Source organism: Pygoscelis adeliae, unplaced genomic scaffold (genome assembly GCF_000699105.1).
Source record: "Pygoscelis adeliae isolate BGI_AS28 unplaced genomic scaffold, ASM69910v1 Scaffold282, whole genome shotgun sequence".
NCBI lineage: Eukaryota > Metazoa > Chordata > Aves > Sphenisciformes > Spheniscidae > Pygoscelis > Pygoscelis adeliae.
In genome coordinates, this window is record NW_008824352.1 from 2,241,247 (window position 1) to 2,261,943 (window position 20,697).

The window sequence follows — 20,697 nt, forward strand, 5'->3', positions numbered from 1 at the left end:
CTGAGATAATCCCTCGCTTCATTATAAGATGGGATTTTAAAACTGCAGAGCAATGAAAAGCTTCCACTGGGCAGTGGGAAGAGAACTCTTTAATAAACATAAAAATCCTATTAAAAATATATCTACATAAACTGTGCTGCCACATAGAGGCATTGGCGACAGCTCTCCCGATTTATCATGAATTTTGCAGTTGGCAGCACTTTTATTTTTAACGCCTGACCATTGGAGCCCTGCTCTTGCAGGAGCCTTTTTCTCTATCTTTTTAATACAAGCAAGAGTCTAGCTGTCATTTTTGCAGAGGGAGGCTATAAAAGGTGAAATAATTACAGCGTAAGGGATCTAAAGCCAGAAGGCTGGTCAAAAAATCCACAGTATTTTTTAATTTCATTATTTTTTAACATTTGGAGTTAGCTGTGGCTGCGAACATAAGTCCTATAATGATGAATTGAACGAGCAATTGGTTCATTCGGAGTACCAGAACAAATCAAGGAGTAGCACATCACCCAGAGTACTCTGCTATAATGCAAAATTTGTGTACTGGGTGAAGATAAGTGCTTAGGAGATGATCCAACATACCACACCAAAGAAACAAACCAGCTGAGCGCCTTCATTTCTCTCCAAGCACTACAATAAATCCATCATATATCTACAGTTTCACTTGAAAGCTAATAGGTGTCCTCAAGTGGGTAGCTGATTGTCGTTCAGTTGGAACGAGGTCCACGGAAAACAGCTCCCAGGGTATCCTTTTGGAGGATGGGAATAAGTCTCTGGTTGGCAGTGCTTTGCACAGCACTGACCCAGATATCAATGTGGGTAGGTGAGGTGTATTTCTGCTATGGAACTGTGCATTTTCCAGTTATCCCCCCCTTAACTGTAACCCTTTTATGAGAAATTTCAACCCATTTAAATTAGGTACAGAAAGGGGAGAAAAAGTTCTGATGGTGTTGCACGTTCTCAGAGCGTCTTGCACATTTTCCAGCGCTCCTCCAGAGCAGGAGGACTGTCTCCCAGTGCTTTGCCTCCAGCTCTACAGGGTGCATGAGGCTGAGGGGTCCCCAGGGTGGAAAATGGAGGCAGACAAATGTTGCTGTTTTCCCATCGTTATGCAGACCCACGCTGTCGGGCTGACTGTTTGGTCAGGGCTGTAAACCAGGAGATTTTCCTTCCCTGCTTTCCGTGGCCACCTTGGCTGCTTGCAAAGACCCATGAGCTAGAAGTTCATCATCTGGCCGGCATCCTCCCAAAGGTATTTTAAGAGTGCCGCGTGGAGCACCAGCTCGCAGTGCTTACAGCATTGTGTAGCACTGTGGCAGCAGCAATTCAATCCTTATTTGGGTTTCGGCCAATGTTTGTTGTCCTCACTGGAAATGGTATTGATTATTTGAGCTCAGGAGCCAATTATGGCCGATATGATACTCACCACCTTGCGTCCCAGGATGATGTGTGCCACGGAGGCTGCTTTGCTTCAACTGTACCTGCCAAATGGGCCAGTGAGGCTCTGGAGAGACCTCTGGCCTTTTAAATCACCCATGGCATGAATAAGTGGTTTAACTCATGCCCTAAACCTTATTTGACGTGTGTTTGTTGGGTTTGGTTTGAGCAGGGATTGACATTTGTTTAATATCTCCCTCAGGGGGTGCTGTGTCCCACACGACGTCTGTCTGTCTGCTTGGTGGCACTGCAGATTTCATGCAGCAGGGAGAATTTTGGATGAGAGAAAACTGCTGTGCTAACGGAGAGCGGTACCGTGGGCTATTGGAGCCCAACAGCGGTTGGTACCTAGCGTTGCACTGCCAGGCAAAATCACACACGAGATGAGTGCTTGTGCTTGGGCTATCAGGATGATCACATCTTGCGTAGGTTGGTGGGGTTCCGTGCTAGCTACTGTGGATGAAATGACAGCTGGAGTCTGTGAACCTCCTCTGCTTGCCAGCGATGGTTGCGATGATGGGCAGCAAGTGATGGCTAGGGAGCCTGCGGGCAGCTGAGCCGCTCCTGGGTGCCTGCCCCTGGCAGCAGGTCTGCAAAGTGTTACACAGCAAAACCGCAAGAATCGAAAGGCTTCACCCCAATGCACATCCAAAACAAAGACCCTGATTATAATAAACAAAGCCTAAGTCTGACCTCTGAGAGGCCCTTCTCAGGCAGAGGTGAGATGTCCCCTGCGATCAGAAGGGGGAGCGACCTGCACTCTGATAAACCGGTTGCAAGAGGATCTTGAGAACCCAACAGAGAGATTTCTGCGCTGCTCTCGCAGTGTGAGGACAGGGGATGCTGCGGTGCTGAAGCTGCGGGGCGTCAGGAGCTCTGCTCTCCTGTAGGGGAAGTGGTGGAGATGGTGGGTTTGCTGGGTTGGTGCTGCAACATGGGAGATTCCTCATTCTGCTCTTTATTTATTACCTCATTCTGCCTCACTGAGTCTGCGTTAATGTTACATCTGGTGTTTTCAGCTCTCCTTGGGTTTACTGCATTTAACAGCTTCCTGGGCAAAGCACCTTCCCACATGGCTTATTTGATGCTATTTAGATGAATTTGTTCAGCCTCAAGCCTGGGTTTGTTTCATTAAAATTTGGGCTGTACTTTTCCATCTGGCTGCCTAGTGGAAACAGTGTCCAAAATGGGTATTTCAGTCACTTTCTATATATTTTTTGCAAAGTTAATTGAATTATGAGAAGCAGGTTACTTAAGCAAATGCAGTGGCCCCTGTCATACTTCATAGGGCCTTTTAAACACATAAAACCAAACACGATCAACACTTTCCAGTAATTACAAATGCAACGGACAAAGCAGCCTTCCTGTCCCCTGAGGAAGAGGTTGATGAGGTCTTCTTGGGGCAGCTCCTCCAGCACCGCTGCTGCCGGAGTGAAATGTGATAATGCCTCCATCCACCATGAAATACTGCATTTTCCGTCACATCCCTGACCCAAAATAGTATTTAAACTGGTATTTAATGAACTGCAGCCAGGCCCACGTCACCCGTACAAAGCAGGAATATCATCTACTCCGTTTATAGAGAGGGAAATGAGTTGTGATCTCTTCTCGCTGCTGGTAATGAGTCGTTAGCGGACTTGGGCACATCTGGGACGTGCCCGCTGCGGGTGGGACAGGTCGGTGAGCGCAGGACCCCGGAGGACGCGGAGCTGCCCGTGCATCCTGCGCAGCTGGCGCAGTTACTAGGTCAGCCGCGCTGCCAGAGGCTTTTGGGGATGAGTTTGCAGAGAGGAAAGGTGTCACTTGACCTTTCTGTGATTTAGTTGCCTGGCTGCTTTAATGGCTTTGGGATGCGGGAAATGGAAGTGTAAATACTGATGACGTGCAGGTGGCCTCGCCTGCGCCTGCCCGCTCCCCGCTGCCAGGGAGCAAATACATGTCCAAAGAAGTAACACATGGGTTTTTTTTCCTCCTCCTTCTTATTTATTTCACAGGCAAGGAGCAGAGGTGGGGATAAAGGAAAAAAAGACGTCAGCTGCTTATTAGATCAGCAGCAGTTGTTTTGAGCCCTAGCCTCTCCATGCCAATTGATGTAGTAAGCTTTGTTTTGGGGGTGCTTTTCTGATGCGAAGGGCTGGCTGATCGGAAAATGGTATTTTGCTGCAGTAATTTACCACAAGCAACTTGCACTGGTCTCTCTGAGGTAACATGTTGTTGATTAATGCACAAACTTACCCACTCTCCCTGGTGTCTAGTTTTCATTCCATGTAAGCTCTGATTATTCAGTGAAAAAGAAACATTGGCCTATGAAGCTAAACATCAAAATGCAGAAGCAGAACCCTCAGTGTCCCCACTGTTTGCAGTGTGTTTGCTCAGGGTTATTTTCATGCCACACACAATTGAGGTTATTGAGGAGAGCAAAATGAACAGTATTTGTTATTCAGTTCATTTTGGGTTTTCAGCGCTGTCGTTGTCTCACAGCAGTGGTGCCTGGGGATTCAGGGCGTGTGAGGTTATGAATTTATTACATGGTGTCTGGAGCTGTACAGAAACAGCTCCCAAAGGTCTCACTGAAGGAGATGGAAAGGATACTGTACGGAGGAGCCAGGAGTGGGTGGACAGAGTAGGAAACGTGGGTTCAGAGGCATGAAGTGGCTTGCCTACAGTGCCAGAGTGCTGACTGCAAGAGCAGCAATACTGGGATTTATGCTTTCAAGCTGCTGGGCTGCATCTAACCTCTAAGCAAAGTGTGTAGGTTTCTGCTGGGACCTCCGCTGTGTCTTTGCTGGCTGGATCTGCATCTGAGGTCAGGTTCCTTATGCCAAGTAGATTTAACTGGGATTATGTATTTGTAAGTCTGGTTATGGATCTGAACTGTTTGTTTCTATAATTTGCCAAACCAAAATCCAAAGTCCAGAGAATCGTAGAGGAGTTTATACCTTCATTCCAGAGTCCACATCTGGTTTTACGGGCTGTTAATACATTAAGGTTTCTTTAGAACAGTTAATAATTTGTATTAAATGGTTTAGCTGCAGATTTTTAACTACCGAATGACAGCAGACTAAAAGCAAATGGCATGGAACCAGGGTTATTCTTAAAAAGATCTCCCATTATCTTAGTATGTGATCGCCTTGTAATCTCTAGTGTTCGTGTTACACCATCCATCCCTTACAGAGCTGTGCGGCTCTTGTCTTCTGCTTTAGAGATGGAGGCAGCAGCCCGCAGATGCACAGGGTACCTGCTCTGCATCTTCCAAGTCTTGGGCTAGTGCCCAGGTTGCTCTGTCAACCTCCATCTCATGTTCAGGAGAACAAAAGTCGGGTTTAGAGCAGGAAAAAGGAAGCGAAAGAGACCAGAAAAGCTCGAGTGAAGTATTTGGAGAAATTGTGTGATAGAGGACATTCAAGTTAAGTCAAGAACCTCAGGCTGTTTCCACATGGGGAATTCATCAGTGCTGGTCACCAGCATCCGAGTGAATGGCTGAGGCTCATGTAATTCCCTGTGTTGTCCTTGAAGATCTGTATGAATCCTGCAGTGGAAGCTGATGCAATTGGTATATCTAAAAAGCGGCCCCGTACCAACCTGTGAAGCAGCGTGGGAAGCCCAGGAAGTTGGCTGGATAAGTGGGCTCATCTCATTCCTTGCACTGAGGTCTGTGCTAACCACATACGGACCAGACGGTGGACCTGGCTTTCTCCGCCTCTAAAACAAGCCTCTGTCTTCCCCCTCTGTCTCTGCAGAGCTCCCTTCCTCGGAACACTTGAGCGTGGCCGATGCGACATGGCTTGCCCTCAACGTGGTGTCTGGTGGAGGTGGCTTCTCCGGCTCCCAGCCCATCGGAGTGACCAAAATTGCCAAGTCAGTAATAGCACCCCTAGCTGACCAAAACATCTCGGTGTTCATGCTCTCCACCTATCAGACGGACTTCATCCTGGTAAGAGGACGTGAGAGGACCAGGCAGAGCTATCTGCCACCAGATGAAAGCTCAGTTGGGCAGTTTTAATGACATTTCTGGGAACAGGTTGTTTGAGTAGCGGCAGAAGTACCGAAGTCTGCTTTCCCCAGAGCTCTGTGCCTTGTAGTTAGGCTCTCTGACATCTCAGGAGCTTTTCCCATGGGATGAGGCGTTTGTTGGTACGGGTTATCTAGTGTCTAATGAGAGTGCTGAGCCCACACTGCAGTCTCTCCCTTAATGGAGGCACTGGCAGCATTTCCCACCATCACTCAGACACTGGTTTTCTGAGAGTTAGAGGAACATAGTGTCTGCTGTTCGGTTGGCTGATGATGGCCAAGAGGCTCCAGGGTTGTTTTGGGGATAGACAGACAGACTGTCCTTCTGTCTCACACACGTGTGTGTGCACTCACAAAGGGCATGACCACATAAGCTTTACTTCCTTAGGAAACAAGGCTGAAGAACAGGCAGTGCTGAGTTCTTGAAGGGATGCTGGAAAAGAGGTGAAACATCTCCCTCTTAGAAGTCCCCACGCTCTTTCCACAGTCTTAAAAGTACCGTGGTGCTTAATCCTACTGATATTTGCAGTGATATTACCAAGATAGCTTCTCTAGCCACACATCCAGATAATAATTATCCTTACACACCTGCTGGCTCAAGCAGGAGTGATGTGTGCCCCTTTCTGTGCCCTGAGAGTACAATACCTGCAGTGTATTCTCACTTTTGGTGCATACCATCACGAGCTAATCCTGTTGTCAACTTCAGGTACGTGAGCGAGACCTGCCCTTCGTGATGCACACGCTGGCTGCTGAGTTCACCATCCTCAGAGTAGTGAACGGGGAGACAGTGGCTGCTGATGATCTTGGGATAACAAATGGATTTGTCAAACCAAAACTTGGTAAGGACCACCATGGGCTCAGCTTGCCATGGAGGTGGTCTCCATGACATGTGGGGGTGAAAGTCTGCCTCCTGCCTTCCTTCAACATGTTGGTGAATGTTTATCCTGTTGTAAGATAATAAAATATCTTGCCTGAGCCTATCGCAGTTCAACCAAGGATTTGAGTAGGTGCTTAACTTACACTGAGCAGTGCTGATGAGCTCTGCTGAATTTGAGCCTTTTAATGCTAGTCTCACATCTCTAGAGGAGATGTGCCTTTTGTAGGACAGAAGGTTAAAGTACAATTCATTTCAGTTGCAAAAATAACATTGTCTGTAGCCCATATTTCCATGTTTCAACATTTCAAAGGAAAATGGCTTATATAAAAGCTTGTTTAAGTATTGCAGTGATTGATGCACAGAGAATACTGTTGTTCAACGTTCACGCTTCAATACCGGTCAGGATCAAGGCCACAACGAGCCCAGGGCTGTACAGACTCTTAGGATGTTTCCAGTCTAGAGGAGCAAGCATCAAGCAAAGGGCACAATCAGGAAAAGGAACTACTTAAATACATATGTTTACCTACACACCTGTGTGTAATTTTGTGCCTGTAACCACACAAAGCAGGGATCAGTTATTATGAAGTGCCACTCAGCCTTGTCACTTGATAGCTATAGATAATCTTGTTTAAGAAAATGTGAGCCTTAAACAAAAAGCATAAAGGAAGGGCACAGCGAAACGCACGTTGATTATGCACATGTACGCGATTTGCTGTGTTGCTCTGTTCAATAGTTGCACGCCTGAATACCGGCTGCTTCTCAGCCACTGGCTGCAACGTGTTTGCCAAGATGCATGGCAGCTGGTTTTTAATTTTTGCAGGTATTATGGCAAAATAGGCCCCTAGAAAGGAAGGAAAAGAGGGTGTACTGCCAGCAACCACAGCCAGAGAAATGCCTTCCATAGCCCTGCCTTTTAAATGGTGGAAGCCTGAATTTATTTCTACTTTTCAGATTGTGTTGGCACCTCCTTTAGCTTGCCCCCTGTCTCATGTGGGTGCACCCGATGGCCTGAAAGCCCCTACGAGCAGAGAGCTGACCTGTGCCCCGTGCAGGGCAGGGTACTCAGGATGATCTCACCCTATACCCCGGGGAGAACACCACAAGAGCAGGGTGTCCCCAGGCTCTTCGGTCCCTGTCTGAGAGCCAGCAGGGCTTCAGCAATGAGGAACTTCCTTACAGACACTGTCAGTTTTCTCTGTGGCTGCTGCCGGCGCGCGGATAACACGTCTGGTGGGACGTGAACCCGCTGCAGACGTGGCTTCCTAGTTGTGTGTGTCCGTGTGTGTCTCTTTCAGTTCAGAGGCCTGTCATTCATCCCCTTTCCAGTCCAAGTAATATGTTCTGCGTCACCAGCCTGGATCCAGATACCCTTCCCACTGTTGCTACGCTCCTAATGGATGTCATGTTTTACTCCAATGGGTAGGTCCCAGCGGGGAGACAAGGCTCCCGGGGGAGGTGTGGCCGGCATCTGGAGGCACAAATTCACATTGCTTCTCCAGGATGCCCAGGGATCTGCTGTGGCCTTATGCTGCTGTGGTGCTCTGCACTTAGGGAGGGAAGTTACACAGGCTCAAGAGGGTTGTCCTGACAGGTGGAAGCCAAATAGGAGATTGAGGGTGCCCAAAGACATCCGCTGGCTTTGGAAAGCTGAGCCTTTTCAGGTTTAAGCTAAGAGTAGCAATGCAATCAACGTGCTGCATGTCCACATATGACTGGAGGATGTACGGCTGGCTGTACTGCTGCCCATTGGAGCCAGTGGCTCCCGGCCCACAGCCTCCTGTGAGAGAACCTTGGGGCAGGGATGGGAGAGTTTTGTCAATTGTGGGGACTGGTATTTTTTTCCCCTGCAAAATGAAAAAAATGAAAAGCAGTGTAATGTGACAGGACTCAGTGTCACTTCCCTAAGTCAGGGTATGAACGTTTCTGGTTTCACTGGCTATATCTGCTTTAAAAACCTTCCTTTGCTCTTCTAGCCACAGTTAATGCTGTTCTCTTCTGTTTCTTCAGAGTAAAAGACTCGGTGGTGGGCAACGAAGACTCGGGACATATTCGCTTTTTCTCCTTTTCTCTCATTGAGGGTTACATCTCCTTGGTCATGGATGTCCAGACACAGCAGAGGTGAGTTTTGGTCTTAGAGTCTCCTGGACCCAAAAAAAGCACCCGGGATGTTCTCAAAGGAGCAGGAAGCAGCTTAAGCTCCTCCATGTTAGTTCTTGGGAGCTTCATTGCGTGGGTGTCATGTGCCTGTACACCCTGTCACTTTTCTGAGTGAAGTCTGGCATGTTAGTTCCAGCTCCTGAATTTTGGGCTTGTCTGTCCAAGCCCTCAGTGACATCACAAGCCAATGTAACGTAGGGTTATCTCACTTCTGAAAGAGGAACACTGGAGCAAGTGATTTTGACGTTTTTATTCCATTATTAGTTGCGCTTTTAAGAGCAAAACCTAAAAAAATCTGGTGTACATGGTCGAAATTTTACTACTAAAGGCCAAAAGTAGGGTGGGGATGTCAATCTCACTTTTGAAAGAGGAACACTGGAGCAAAGTGATTTTGACGTTTTTATTCCATTGTTTATTAGTTGCGCTTTTAAGAGCAAAACCTAAAAAAATCCGGTGTACGTGGTCGAAATGTTACTGCTAAAGGCCAAAAGTAGGGTGGGGATGTCAGCGATGCTGTCCTCCTGCTTTGGTTTTACACACGGCTGGGCTTGGTGCGGAGCCTCGTTGTGATGATAATGTACTGAGTCATCCCTGTGCAGCGGGAGCCCATGACTCGTTTGTCTGGCAAGGAGAAAGTCAGCTAGGGAGCAAATATCGGCCTGTTTGTGTGTGTGTGTGTGTGTGTGCGTCTGCAGCTCCACATCACAGAAGTCTCTGAGGTCTGGAGGCTAGATAGGATGCTGCACTGAGATGCAATGCATGGACTTGCTTTTGACACACAGTGCAGTGTTTGGTTTTGATTCTTGCCTGCCCTAGGGACTTGTTTTGCAGACTATTAATTGCCCTCTTGAAAGCTGCTTTGACCTTAATTGGAGTAAACCTCTGTATGCCTTCAAGAGAGGCTAGAAGGTTGGAGCGGCAGCCTGGTGCTTGGGGAACCTGGGCAGCCAATTCCTTCTCTGTCACAGACTGCCTGCTTGACCTTGGGCAAGTCTCTTAGCCACTGGTCTTCCTTCCCCTGCTAAGTAATGGGGATCTGCGCAGGGATCCCAGGGACCTCCCGGCGATGGTATGGGAAAAACCACCCGTGATGCTCATACACAAAAGCAGTGGTCACTGTTCACGTTCCTAAGAGAGTAGGTATGGAAATGTATTAACGTGTTCTGTCCCTAGGTGTTTCTAAATGCGGCTCAAATCAAGCCTTCAGATTAACAGTCTCGACGTTTGTAAAGCTGGGGCATGGCTTGTTTCTTAGAAATCTTTTTCCATGCCTCTCTGTGTGCCTACGCACACTTCCAGCATCAGATGCTGATTTACCATAGGACATCTGGAGGGGCAGGCAGGTGCTTCTGTCCCCCTTGCCTTGAGTTTTCTCAGTTTCACCGAGCTGCCGCTGCCGCTATTGTTGGCTTCAAGCAGCGCAGGGATACAGGAACAGCAGCATCCCCGCAGGCAGAATCTGACACACTGCTGTGTTTTAATTGCCACGTTTGGTGTTCCTTTTCTTTTGCAGATTTCCTAATAATTTGTTGTTTACAAGTGCATCTGGCGAACTCTGGAAGATGGTGCGGATTGGTGGGCAGCCTCTTGGCTTCGGTAGGTAAACATTTGGGGGATCAGCTGGTGCACAGGTAGTCAGTCGCCTCAGGGCCTTCAAGGATGATGGAAAAATCCATCTGAGGCTGAGGGTTTTTGAGAGCCAGCAGCTTAACATGACTTTGCAAGCTGAGATTTTCAGACAGGAGGAGTCTGACTCCTACCTAATAAGTCAGACTTCTAAATATACTTTTGAAAGTGCTAGATGCTTGACAGCTCCATCTAAATTGCATTCATCTGCTGGACTTTGGAGGTGGCTGCAGCTGGGTCTCTGTTTAAAGAGAAAAAGTGGACAAAAAGATGGCATGGGAATGCATTGCAGATCCCTGAAATCAGTGGTCCGAAGGCACTGTCGTGCAGTCCTTGGGCAGCTCTGTGGCTTTAGTAGATCTAGTATAGATTTATAGCAGTCCAAGTGGCAGTCCTATTCGTAGACCTGTTTCACATCCAGTGCTGCAAACGTTTTCTCTACTCAAAAGAATATTGGACCTAAGTAGCACAGAGCAAATGCTTCACGTCTGCAGAAGTGTTCTCGTTATTTTTACGTCCCCTGTAATTTTAAGGAGTCCATTCTGAATACTGCAACAAAGGCCTGATCTTCAGAAGACACTGGGGCTCCTTCCCATGGTCTCTGAAACAGTTACAAAAATACGGGCCTCAAGAACATTTCTGACAAATGTTTGGCCAATTTTTATATTTAATTGCAACTTCTACACCAGACAACCAAAAGTAGCAAGAAGGAAATTTTCATGCACCTTCTCTGTATGCATCTTAGAGGCAAAATACATAGAAGTGGCATGGTATATGTCATTGATGGGACATCAGGACACCTACAGGTCCCCTAAATATGCGATGTTTAAACATGTTAGCTTACAATCAAGTTGAAATGTTCAATTTGGATCAGTGAAACTCAGATTTCATCTGGAAACAATGTACCATTGATCTGCGATGAATAGGACAGATGAACCATTTAAATTGGCGTGAAACTCTGTCTCGGGGGCTGCGGTGGTTTGTGGTCTAGGAACCATGTGTCCAGGCCGACCAGCGGGTCAGCATCTCCTCTCTCAGAGATGCAGGGCAAAGTGTTTAATAGCAACAACTAAAGAGAAAAATGGAGGTTAGGGGTGTATGAGACTGGTTTTGGTGCTTCCTTCCTGAATGTCATTAATTGGCTTTCTTTGGACCTCTGAAAATCATTCCAGTTCTCATGTTTTGTGCTTTTGGGGGATTTACATTTCTCTGTAATAAAAAGAAGGCAATAAAATCAAACGTGCAATGTATCGTGGTGGCCCAAAGAGCCTGATTCTGTGAGAAAGAACACATTTTACTACAGAGATCCCTTCTGCTTGGAGTTTGTGAAGATAAACTCCTCCCTGTATGAGCGCGGAGCTGGCGAGACCCAGGAGTTCTGCGAGACTGTGTGCCGTTCAGACAATGATTGATATTTTATCTCCCCCACAGATGAATGTGGAATTGTCGCTCAGATTTCTGAGCCTTTGGCCGCAGCCGACATCCCAGCCTACTACATCAGTACTTTTAAGTTTGATCACGCATTGGTGAGTATCAAGACAGCTTCTTTGGAATAGGGGAGATCTTTTCCCTGGGAGAAAACTCATGATGAGAACATCATTTCCCATCTGGAGAGCTTGTTGGAGTGCCTTTGCTCTGACATAGCCCAGCAGATAGCTCTCTCCAGCCTCCTGGCTGTCACTGCCCTGGGTCAGAGGCTCCTGAACATAGCCCAGCCCTACCCCAAGGCGAAGCCGTGTCAGGGAGTGTCATTCTTGCAAAAGGCTGGTCTTGGTCCTTAAAGACCTGCAGTGATGGAGCCTTCACGACCTCCCCAGGCAGTCTCTTCCCCTGCGTCACTATTTTTTATTAGACACAGCCACAAGCCCTCTCCGTTTTCCTGCAAATGTAGTCGGAGGCTCCAGACTCTCAGGAGGGTGCCTTTGTGTGTGTGGAACTTTTTGGAGAGTCTCCCAATAGCACACCCCTGCCTTCATCTCTTGGTACCTGCACGGCCCTAGCCTTTGCATTTTGAGACCCTGATTAGCTCTGCTGTCCCTGCATTGTCCTCCTCATGGTGTAGGCCTTTGATAAAATAGCAGTAATTGGCAGCACAGCAAGGGGAGGTGATTTTGAAGCAGAGAAGAGTGTTGCCGTGTTTGTTCTCCTGAGTGCCCATCAGCAGTTGCAGCACAGTCATCAGCATGAGGGTCTTGCCATTCATGCAGGGTTCTCTTCTCTTTTATACTGGCAGGTATTTTACCTCCTAGGCCTACCTCTGCTCTTCCTTTGGCTGTATAGGACGCCCTCAAAAATGAGGAATTTCCCTGAAAAGGGAAAGTTGCTATGCCTGTAGCCACAAACAGGGTGGCATTTGACTTGGAGCCCATTCCCCAAGTCCTGAGGGGGGGGAGTGAGTAGAGAGGGGGGGAGTCAGTAACCCAGGCGCTAACAAAGCTAACAAAACTCAGCTACTTCGTGCTTTTCGGGGTTTTTTTCTTAAGCGTGCCCTTTATTGCACTATACTTCTCCTTTCATCACTGTAAATTCACTGCTCAGGCCCTATTTTTGACCTGTAAAAGCCCCAATGAGTTCAAGGCGGGGGTTTTTCAGCTTTGGTTTTTTTCAACTTTGGTTTTTCACAGTTGGTGCGAACCATTTGCAGCCTATAGGTCATGTGTGTAAAGAGTAAAAGTAAATATTATTCCAGATAGCAAAGGTCAAAGTGTTATATATGTTTGTCTTATTTTCTTGAATATTAACTGTGCTGATAAGATAAGCTAATAAAACACCATTTTAAAATCAATACTGTTAGCTTTGCCTCACATTCCTACCTGTTGTTGTGGCCCCAGGTGCATGCTTTCTGTGCAGAGCACAAGGTGCAGAGTGCTTCTAGTTGTCAAGCAGTATCTGGAGAGCTAAGCCCTGTCGGTTAAAATAGATATTTCACTTAAAACTTGGGCCGTACAATTGTGATGACTCTGCAGGCAGCTCCGCCTTTTAAAAGTGTCTCATCCTGCTGCATCTGAGCCCGGCAGATCCCTGCCTCCGAGCAGCTGGCAGGGTATTATTTGGGCCGTGCACATGGTCTGCAGATCTTCCTTACTCGGATCAGTATTTTAGCATTTTCCTTCCTACTTGCTGTTTTCTTTTTGTATGGTTTTAAAAGCCTTTTCATCTGGGCAGTGCTATTCTAGCTGTCCAATCCTTCCACCATGTGGAAGGTGCATTTCAAGCCCTCCTTTGCTTGACTTTGCTCCGAGCGTGGTGGCTGGGCTGCGTGCTTGCTGGCTCTGGGTTGGTTTGGTTGGCCAAGACCCTGACCTAGATTTTGTCATGTTTTCCCTAACTTTGCTACCCAGATACCTTGACTTCTAGTGACATTTCTCAGGGTCTAAGTGCATCTTTAATCCTTTCTCTACATCCTCCCTTTCTTTATTTAAGGTTGTTCAGTATTTGTTGTCAACCATTTAGAGTGCTTTATAAAAGCTTGTTGTTCCCTTTGACCTGATCTTTTTTCTCCTGTGCATCTTAAGGTGGTTTTTGTTGCTTAATTTTTTATCTGACCTGGGTCTCTGGTGTGTCCCCTGGGTGACATAAGGTTGGGCTGGAGAGAGCTATGGTTTCCAGCTCCCTCTAGAGAGAGCAAGTGAGAAGAGTTCCTTTTCCAGGTGCTCTGCTCTCGCTGCCTCATGCTCAGAGGTATCTTGCTCTTCTTCACCAGCGTTTTGCATCTAATGAGGCTGAAGCTGTGTCTGGGACGTAGTTTGGAGCTTTACTTCTCCCTTCATGGTGGATGCTTTGATCTGCCTTCTAGCTGATAAGTGAACATGTTGCTCCAGCTGCCCTGGGATAGGGATCTTTTCTAAGGGGCAGAGAGGGGTGGGACTTCTCAACTGGTGGCAATCTAGGATGTGTCCTACAAATCAAAACTGTTCGCACATCTGTCCTGGAGAAAATCCGGCCCAAACATTTGTGCTATGATTGATACTGTTTCCTTGACGTTAAGGGAGTCAATCATTTTGCAGCGAACGTAGGATCAGCCCCTTGTGTTTCAGTGGGGAGGTGGGTCCGTGCAGGGCAAAGCCAGTTGGCCCGAACTGGCGGGGTCTGCTGCCTCCTGCTTCTGTACTGCACTGAAGGAGCGTACGGAGAGACCCGCTGATCAGCCGCTGGGGCTGGCTGAGAAAATGTGTTTTGCTAAATCGATTCCTATGTCTTTTCTCATTATCTTCCGGAGAGGCAGAGAGTCGTACACCTTCTTCCACTGCAGTGTTCAGTGTACTGGGAAAAACGATGGAGGGGAGGCAGTGGAGAGTCCCGTCTCAAAGTCCTGTTCCCTGTGGTGGAGGTTTGCTGGGGTTTTCTTCCTAACCCAGAAGAATTTGCTGTATGGTTGTTTTAAGATTATTTTCTTCCTTTCTCAGCTGAGTCTTGTTCACACATCATCAGACTTAGCCGCTCCTATTCCATCTTCCCATTGGAAAATTGAACATTTTTCTTGTTATTTCTCATGGGTTTTTTTCCTCAGTTTTGTTAAAAGCCTTGCAGAAAAATCACAGTCCCGTTGTATTTCCACTGTCTGAGCTCTGGAGGGTGTCCAATGAATCCAGGTATTGTACTGCTGGCCAAGGACTCAAGTACCTCGCAGGAGACAGTCCCTTCTTCAACTTACTTACCGTGAATTATTTTGGCTTCTTGCAGCAGCTCACAGATAATTTATTTTTCCCTCAGTCCCCTTTCCACTTTCCAAGAGCCGTTAGCTGCCTGTCCCCTGAGTGTCGTCTTTGAGTTTACGTAACGGTCAGATGCCTCTTTTCTGTCTGATGTAACTTTACTTGTGATATTCTTTTCTACCGATGACGGTCGCTCTGAGATCTTTTGCATCTTCTGTTACGAGGATTTTTTCTTGCAGTAAGTGTGAAAAGACACCCACTAATAATTTTGTATATGGACTTCTATGGTTAAGTCTCATCACAAGACTGGATAAGAAAGCTCAGGTGCTACGCCACACCATCTGGGAGCCCCCACCACAAGCAGACTGGCAGTTCTCTTCTTCTTTTGATGGACACGTTCCTCTGTCACCCGACGTGGTCTCCCCACCCACACTTACGGGTCCCAAACCTGTAGGATGCCCCGGTGAGCCTCATGGAGCCCTTAGGCAGCCACATAAATCCATCAGCACAGGCACCTTGCATGAGCAAGCTCCTGGCGTACAAATGCTTTACCAACGAAAGGAAGGGAAAGGAGGGGAGAGGAAGAGGAGAAGGAAAGGAAAACCCCAGAACAGTTGCCTCCCCGCCAGCACCCACCATACAGACAGCAACCCAGCCAGATCTCACTTACAAAGTTTGCTCCTAGGGGTACCATGGGTTAACGCTTCTGAACCGGAGGGTGTCTCTTGTGGGTGGAGTCCTTTCTCAGTGGACTTCAGGCATCCAACAGCAAAGTACCTGGCTCCTTGGGACTGTTCTGGCTTCGTCTCCTGCCTCTCCTTCCCTTGTTGTCCCTCCCTGGCTTTTGCTAGAGCATGACCTTTCTTTTTGTTTTCTTGCAGGTACCTGAAGAAAATATAAACGGTGTGGTCAATGCACTCCAAGTCAGTCAAGCTGAAAAGCATTAGAAATCTTCTGAGCTGGTTCCAGATGCTTTTTATTATTATAATTATTATTATTATTATAATTATTATTATTATTATTATTATTCTTTTTTTCTCACAGTATTTCTTGAAAAATCTGATTCCAGAGAGTGACATGAAAAGAGACTGTGGAAAGTTGAGCAGAAACAGCTCCAATAAGCCTTTGTTTTAATTATTATTATTATTATTATTATTGTTATTTTATTAAATTTATGAATGAGGGGCAGGAGGAAAGGGAGTTCAGACGGTTTCCTGACGTTCAGCTCCAAGGCGAAGCGTAACCTGCCCGTGTTCTCGGTGTGGAAGGAGCTGCCCGGGGACACCCGTCTCTCCCCGCAGCGCGGCGGTGCGGATGGCCGCATGCGCGGGCGCTCTGCCGAGAGCTTCGCGGCACGTCTGGGATGGGTGGGCCGCTTGCTCAGAGGGAGCCCTGAAAACCGTAAACAAAATGAAATGTGGAATTAAACAGAAAAGACGTCGCATAGTGCTGGCTTGTCTCCTCGCATCAGACTTTCTGAGGACTGTCCATCATTGCGTATGTTGAAATAGGATGGGAATTGGGTTCTGTTTCCCCTGGCAAAACTGTTTGGCATTGGAAAAGGGGAAAATATCCAGTTGTTTGAATTTTCCCCTTCTCCCTGCAGCCAAAACCTGGCTGCTCCGAGAAAACCTGGGCAGGGGGAGCATTGCTCTGGCCCACCTCCTGGCAGATGGTGCCACCAAGACTTCCGTCTGCATTGAAACTTGGCTGTTTTAGCTCAGTTTTCCCCAGACACCCTCCCACCGCCCCCAGCGTCCTCCCGCCATGTCCCCTGCTCCAGGGCAGCTGCTGTCCCCTCGCCCTCACATCAGAGCCATACCCAAGCCCTTGTCCCCTAGGGCCAGCAAGAGGAGGGAGGTATCTCTTCTCCTGTCCCCGTGGGCTTTCTCCCATCCACTTCGTACACATTCATGGGGACATGAAGCGTCGCCCGGGGTCCCTGGGTAGCTGCTCCTGCACGTCCCAGGCTACCTCGGCCAAGAGCCACAGCGGGTTGTCCCCACCAGGGCCAGGAAGGTGCCCACGCCCTGCTGGGACCCTCCTGCAATTTTTTGGTCAGCTCCTTCATCACCAGGGTGGATCACCACTGCCAGCTGGGGACTTGACTCCCAGGGTTTTTCCATTGGGTCCGGTGGGCAGCCCTTCAAAAGTAGAAGGGTGCTGAAAACGCATAAAACCCGAGGCATTTCCTGCTGGTCCTGTCGCAAGAAGATGATGTGGGCTTTTCCCGTGGGGCAGCAGGAGTGTGTTTGCTCCTGGCTTGAGCCAAAGCTGTGGGCCAGCAGGAGCCAGGCATCGAGGCCCGTGGGGGCACCTGCCTCCGAATCGTGTCCACGGCCACTCCCAGCACCGTGGAAGGCAGCGGTGACTGGTGCCGGGAGAGCAAGCGTCACCCAAGACGTAGGTACCAGCAGCCTGCACCATGCTGTGACCGTGCAGCAAGGGGTGGTGGAAAGGAGAAGCCGTCTACAGAGGACTCTGCTTTTGCGGTTAGGAGCCCAAGGATTTCTTGCATTTCTAGACTTTTTCCAATTTCATTTTTGATATGAAGAAATTGCAGGTCTCACAGTTGTAATGAGGGCTTTCCAGCCTTGCTTAAGAGACAGACTCTAGCATGGTTTTGCTGAGGCTGTGTCTTGCAGGTTTGAGCCAGGGTTTTGCATTCATCTGGAGGCAGTAAGCAAGCACCCGAGATCATGCCACGGGCATGGTTTATACTGGCGTGTAGGACATGCAAACAGGTTTATACTGGTCTGTAGGATATGCAAGCACACACGCTAGCTTACAGCTCGCTGTTTAGTTCTCTATTCATGGTGCTGGAGGGCTGAGCTTAACATTTGTGGTTTCTGGTGCTGCTGGATCCAGACATTGAGTTTCAAATCTTTCTGATTTTTCGTCGGTGGGACGTTGTGTGGCAGCTAGACAGGGAATCAGAGCATCCACAGGAAAAATCGTGGGTAACTTTTCCTTTGTAGGCCCTAACTGAGTTAAAGCATCCCTGCTGAGAAACACTTAGGTACATGTTTAATACTTTACCGAACAGTATGTTTTGCTGCTCCTTTACATGGGTTTTCAGAATTGCCCCATGATACATTACATTCACTCCAGATTTCTGGAGTAAAGGCTTATTGCAGGTGCGGCACCACGCGTCTCTGGATGTTTGCTTGGAAGGATGCTTTGGTCTCCTGCCGCGTGCCGTAAGGATGCGAGCACAGGCTGTGCGGTGCAATATTTAAAAAAAAAAGCACTCGGAGATGTTTTATGGGAATCTGCACAGCATTGTTGGCAGTGAGCTGAGCTGAAGGATGCGGCAGGGCGGTCGGTAGCTTTTCACCAGGTAAATTGTTGAAGGGTTTCTCCTTGGGATGGCGGATTGGAGTGTTTGTAGAACTGTGCAGGATTTTTCTGGAGAGGGATACCAGCACGCTAGTTGGTGTACAGCTACTGAGTTGCCAGCCAGGCTTTCTGACTGGCCAAGTTGAGCCTGAGCTTTCCCTGTGTGCGTGGACGGTGTCACCGGGACAGGGTCTTCTTTGTGCTCCTGGGTTTTGTCAACCATTGGAAAATGATTATTTAGCCACTTTCCACATCAGAGAGCAACGTGCGTTGCCCTCTGCGTGTGCTAGCGCTGCTTTCTAAGGACCGCGACATGTACAGTAAGGAATTACTTGAAACAAGCATCAACTTTCTGAGCCTTAAGAGAAAGAGAAAAAAATAGGTTTTAATTTATTTTTTTGTTTTAACTTTGCACTCAGGCTATTTTAGAGGCTGATTTTTTAATTTAAGTTTTCCACTTTTTTCCCCGAGGGAGTTGGCCTTAAATTTGTGAAATCTGTAGAAATTTTTGGGGTGTTTCAAAACTTCACGAAGCAGGTTGACGTCCCAATATGAGAAAGTTAGCCTGAAAAATTCACAAGGTGTAAAATGCCATTGAGGGACTCTCTGTCTCTGCCATCATCCTCGGCTTCACCTTTTTATTTCCTCTCTCATGTTGTCCTGAGAACCAAGCAGATTGTTTCAGACAACTCGCGGTAGTTTGATGCTTTCCCTTTAGCGTTCCCCACACCGCTTTGCTGGGGGGAACTGGGATACTCCGAATTTAGCCAGAATTGGTTGAACCTTGAACCAGAGCCCTCGGGAAGGGCAGTCCAGCGTGCGGTCGGGATCAGTGCAAACTCGTGCAGTGGTGTTGCTTGTGAGACCTTCACTGGATAAGGCGGGAAGGGGTCTGTAGGGGCTTTGTTAAAAAAAAATTAATAGTAATAATAATAATATAACACCACAGTGCTTAATGAGCCCAAAGCAGTGGCTTTTAAAGCTGCTCAACAGCTCCCGCTCTCCCGGCACCTGGCCTTTGGGATGGGGAAAAATTGAAGGGTCTTGTCTTTTTTTTTTAAATGCCTTATGATAATAATGTCTCTGAGCATCCCTGGCGTTGTGCTGTTTAACACTGCGTGGATAAAAGGAGGAACATGTCTTAGTGGGGCGCCCTTCGGCTGGGCGTCTGCATCGCTGAAAGCCCGGGTTACCTGTCAGCCGCCGGCGCTGCCCCGAGCATCCCTGCTCGGCTGTCTGGAGGGTTTCACCAGGTCGTGGTGGCTGCTAATCAGGGATCACCTTAACGCTGCGGGACCCTCCCCGTGCCCGCTCGGTTCCTCTCGTTTGCACAAAAATTCGCCAAACAGCGGAATGCAAAAAGCGTTTCCAGCCCTGCAAGGAGGGGCGGGCAGGGAAGGAGAACATGGCCCTCCTGCGCCCTCCTTGTTTCTCCGAGGCCTTTGTTTTCTGAGACATTTCAACCTCTCTCCTGTTGTGTGTGTTACTACGTAGGTTTCTGTCTTTTTTTTTCCCCTACCCCAATTAGATTTTGGCTGCAAATTCCTTTCTACTGTGCAAGGGTGTGCATATGTTCATATAATTGTATAGTGTTTACATAGAAATACTTAGTACGTCTCTATTGTACACATATATAAATACCTGTGTTTTACGTTCGTATGGCTATATACTGTACATAGCGTATATACTTGAGCAATATAGGTTAATATATACTGTGTGAGTACATGTGCGTATACTCCAGGCACACGCTCTGTGTGTGTGTGTGTATATATATGTAGTAAGTGCTGTATACACACATTTATTCACCATATATTTTTAATTCAAGTATATAGGCAATATGAATACTTAGTTACGCTCTCGGGATTTCTCTACACGTTTTTAGCGAAGAGCAGCAGCGAAGCTGACCTGGAGCAAAGCTGTAGCTCCTCTGCTTGCTGTGAGTGGGCAGAGACCCACGCAGATTCGCAGCGTCGGGTTTTCCTGCCTGCTTCAGAAACACCCTGTTCCTCTTCAGCTTGGTGCCTCAAGCACAGAGACTGTAGGAAAGTTGCTCCTTTTTCTTTATATATATTTTAGTTGCTGCCCTGAATTGCTTCGGCCTGTAAGTAGTGATGGTTCATTTGCAAAGTGCCTGCCCAGACCCCTGGCTGGAGGGTTTGCAATGGGGCTTCCAGTTCCCCCAAGCGCCGGTGCCCGTGCTGCCCGCCTTCCCCGGGCCGAGGCTGGGTCCGGGCGCCGCCCGCGGGGAGCACCTCCTGAACCTCCTGCCCGCGAGGTCTTCGGGACGGCCTGGGCTTGTCGCCGCGTTTCCTCCGGCGCGGGTTCATGGTGGCCTTCCCCAGCGTCTCCGCGCAAGGCTGCACGGCTGCTTTCTGCGGGTGCGTGGTTTCCTGGTGGATGTGGCTGGTGGGGGCCTCGGGGGCCGAAAGGCACCCTCGGTGGCCAGAAGGCAACCCCTGGCTAAGGCAGAGCTCTGGGATTTCTTGGGAAACTCGCATTTGTTGGCCTGTGAGGAGCTTTAAATCGGTGGGTTATTTTTAAATAGATGGAAATGTTGGAGGGTCTTTTCCCGTTAAAAGTAAGAGCGGCTGTTTGAACTCG

The 20,697-nt window shown here is 48.1% G+C and overlaps 1 protein-coding gene across 1 annotated transcript in view; it reads left to right on the forward strand.

The window, feature by feature from the left end:
* Positions 1-19,166, forward strand: part of GATSL2 (GATS protein-like 2) — a 105,156-nt gene extending 85,990 nt beyond the window's left edge. Inside the window, exons 4-10 of the mRNA XM_009319304.1 lie at positions 5,172-5,365; positions 6,149-6,281; positions 7,615-7,738; positions 8,327-8,437; positions 9,990-10,072; positions 11,534-11,628; positions 15,639-19,166. Of these exons, the coding sequence (XP_009317579.1) occupies positions 5,172-5,365; positions 6,149-6,281; positions 7,615-7,738; positions 8,327-8,437; positions 9,990-10,072; positions 11,534-11,628; positions 15,639-15,704 (806 nt within the window). The 3' untranslated portion in view covers positions 15,705-19,166. The remainder of the gene's footprint in view (positions 1-5,171; positions 5,366-6,148; positions 6,282-7,614; positions 7,739-8,326; positions 8,438-9,989; positions 10,073-11,533; positions 11,629-15,638) is intronic.
* The last annotated feature ends 1,531 nt before the right edge of the window (positions 19,167-20,697 follow it).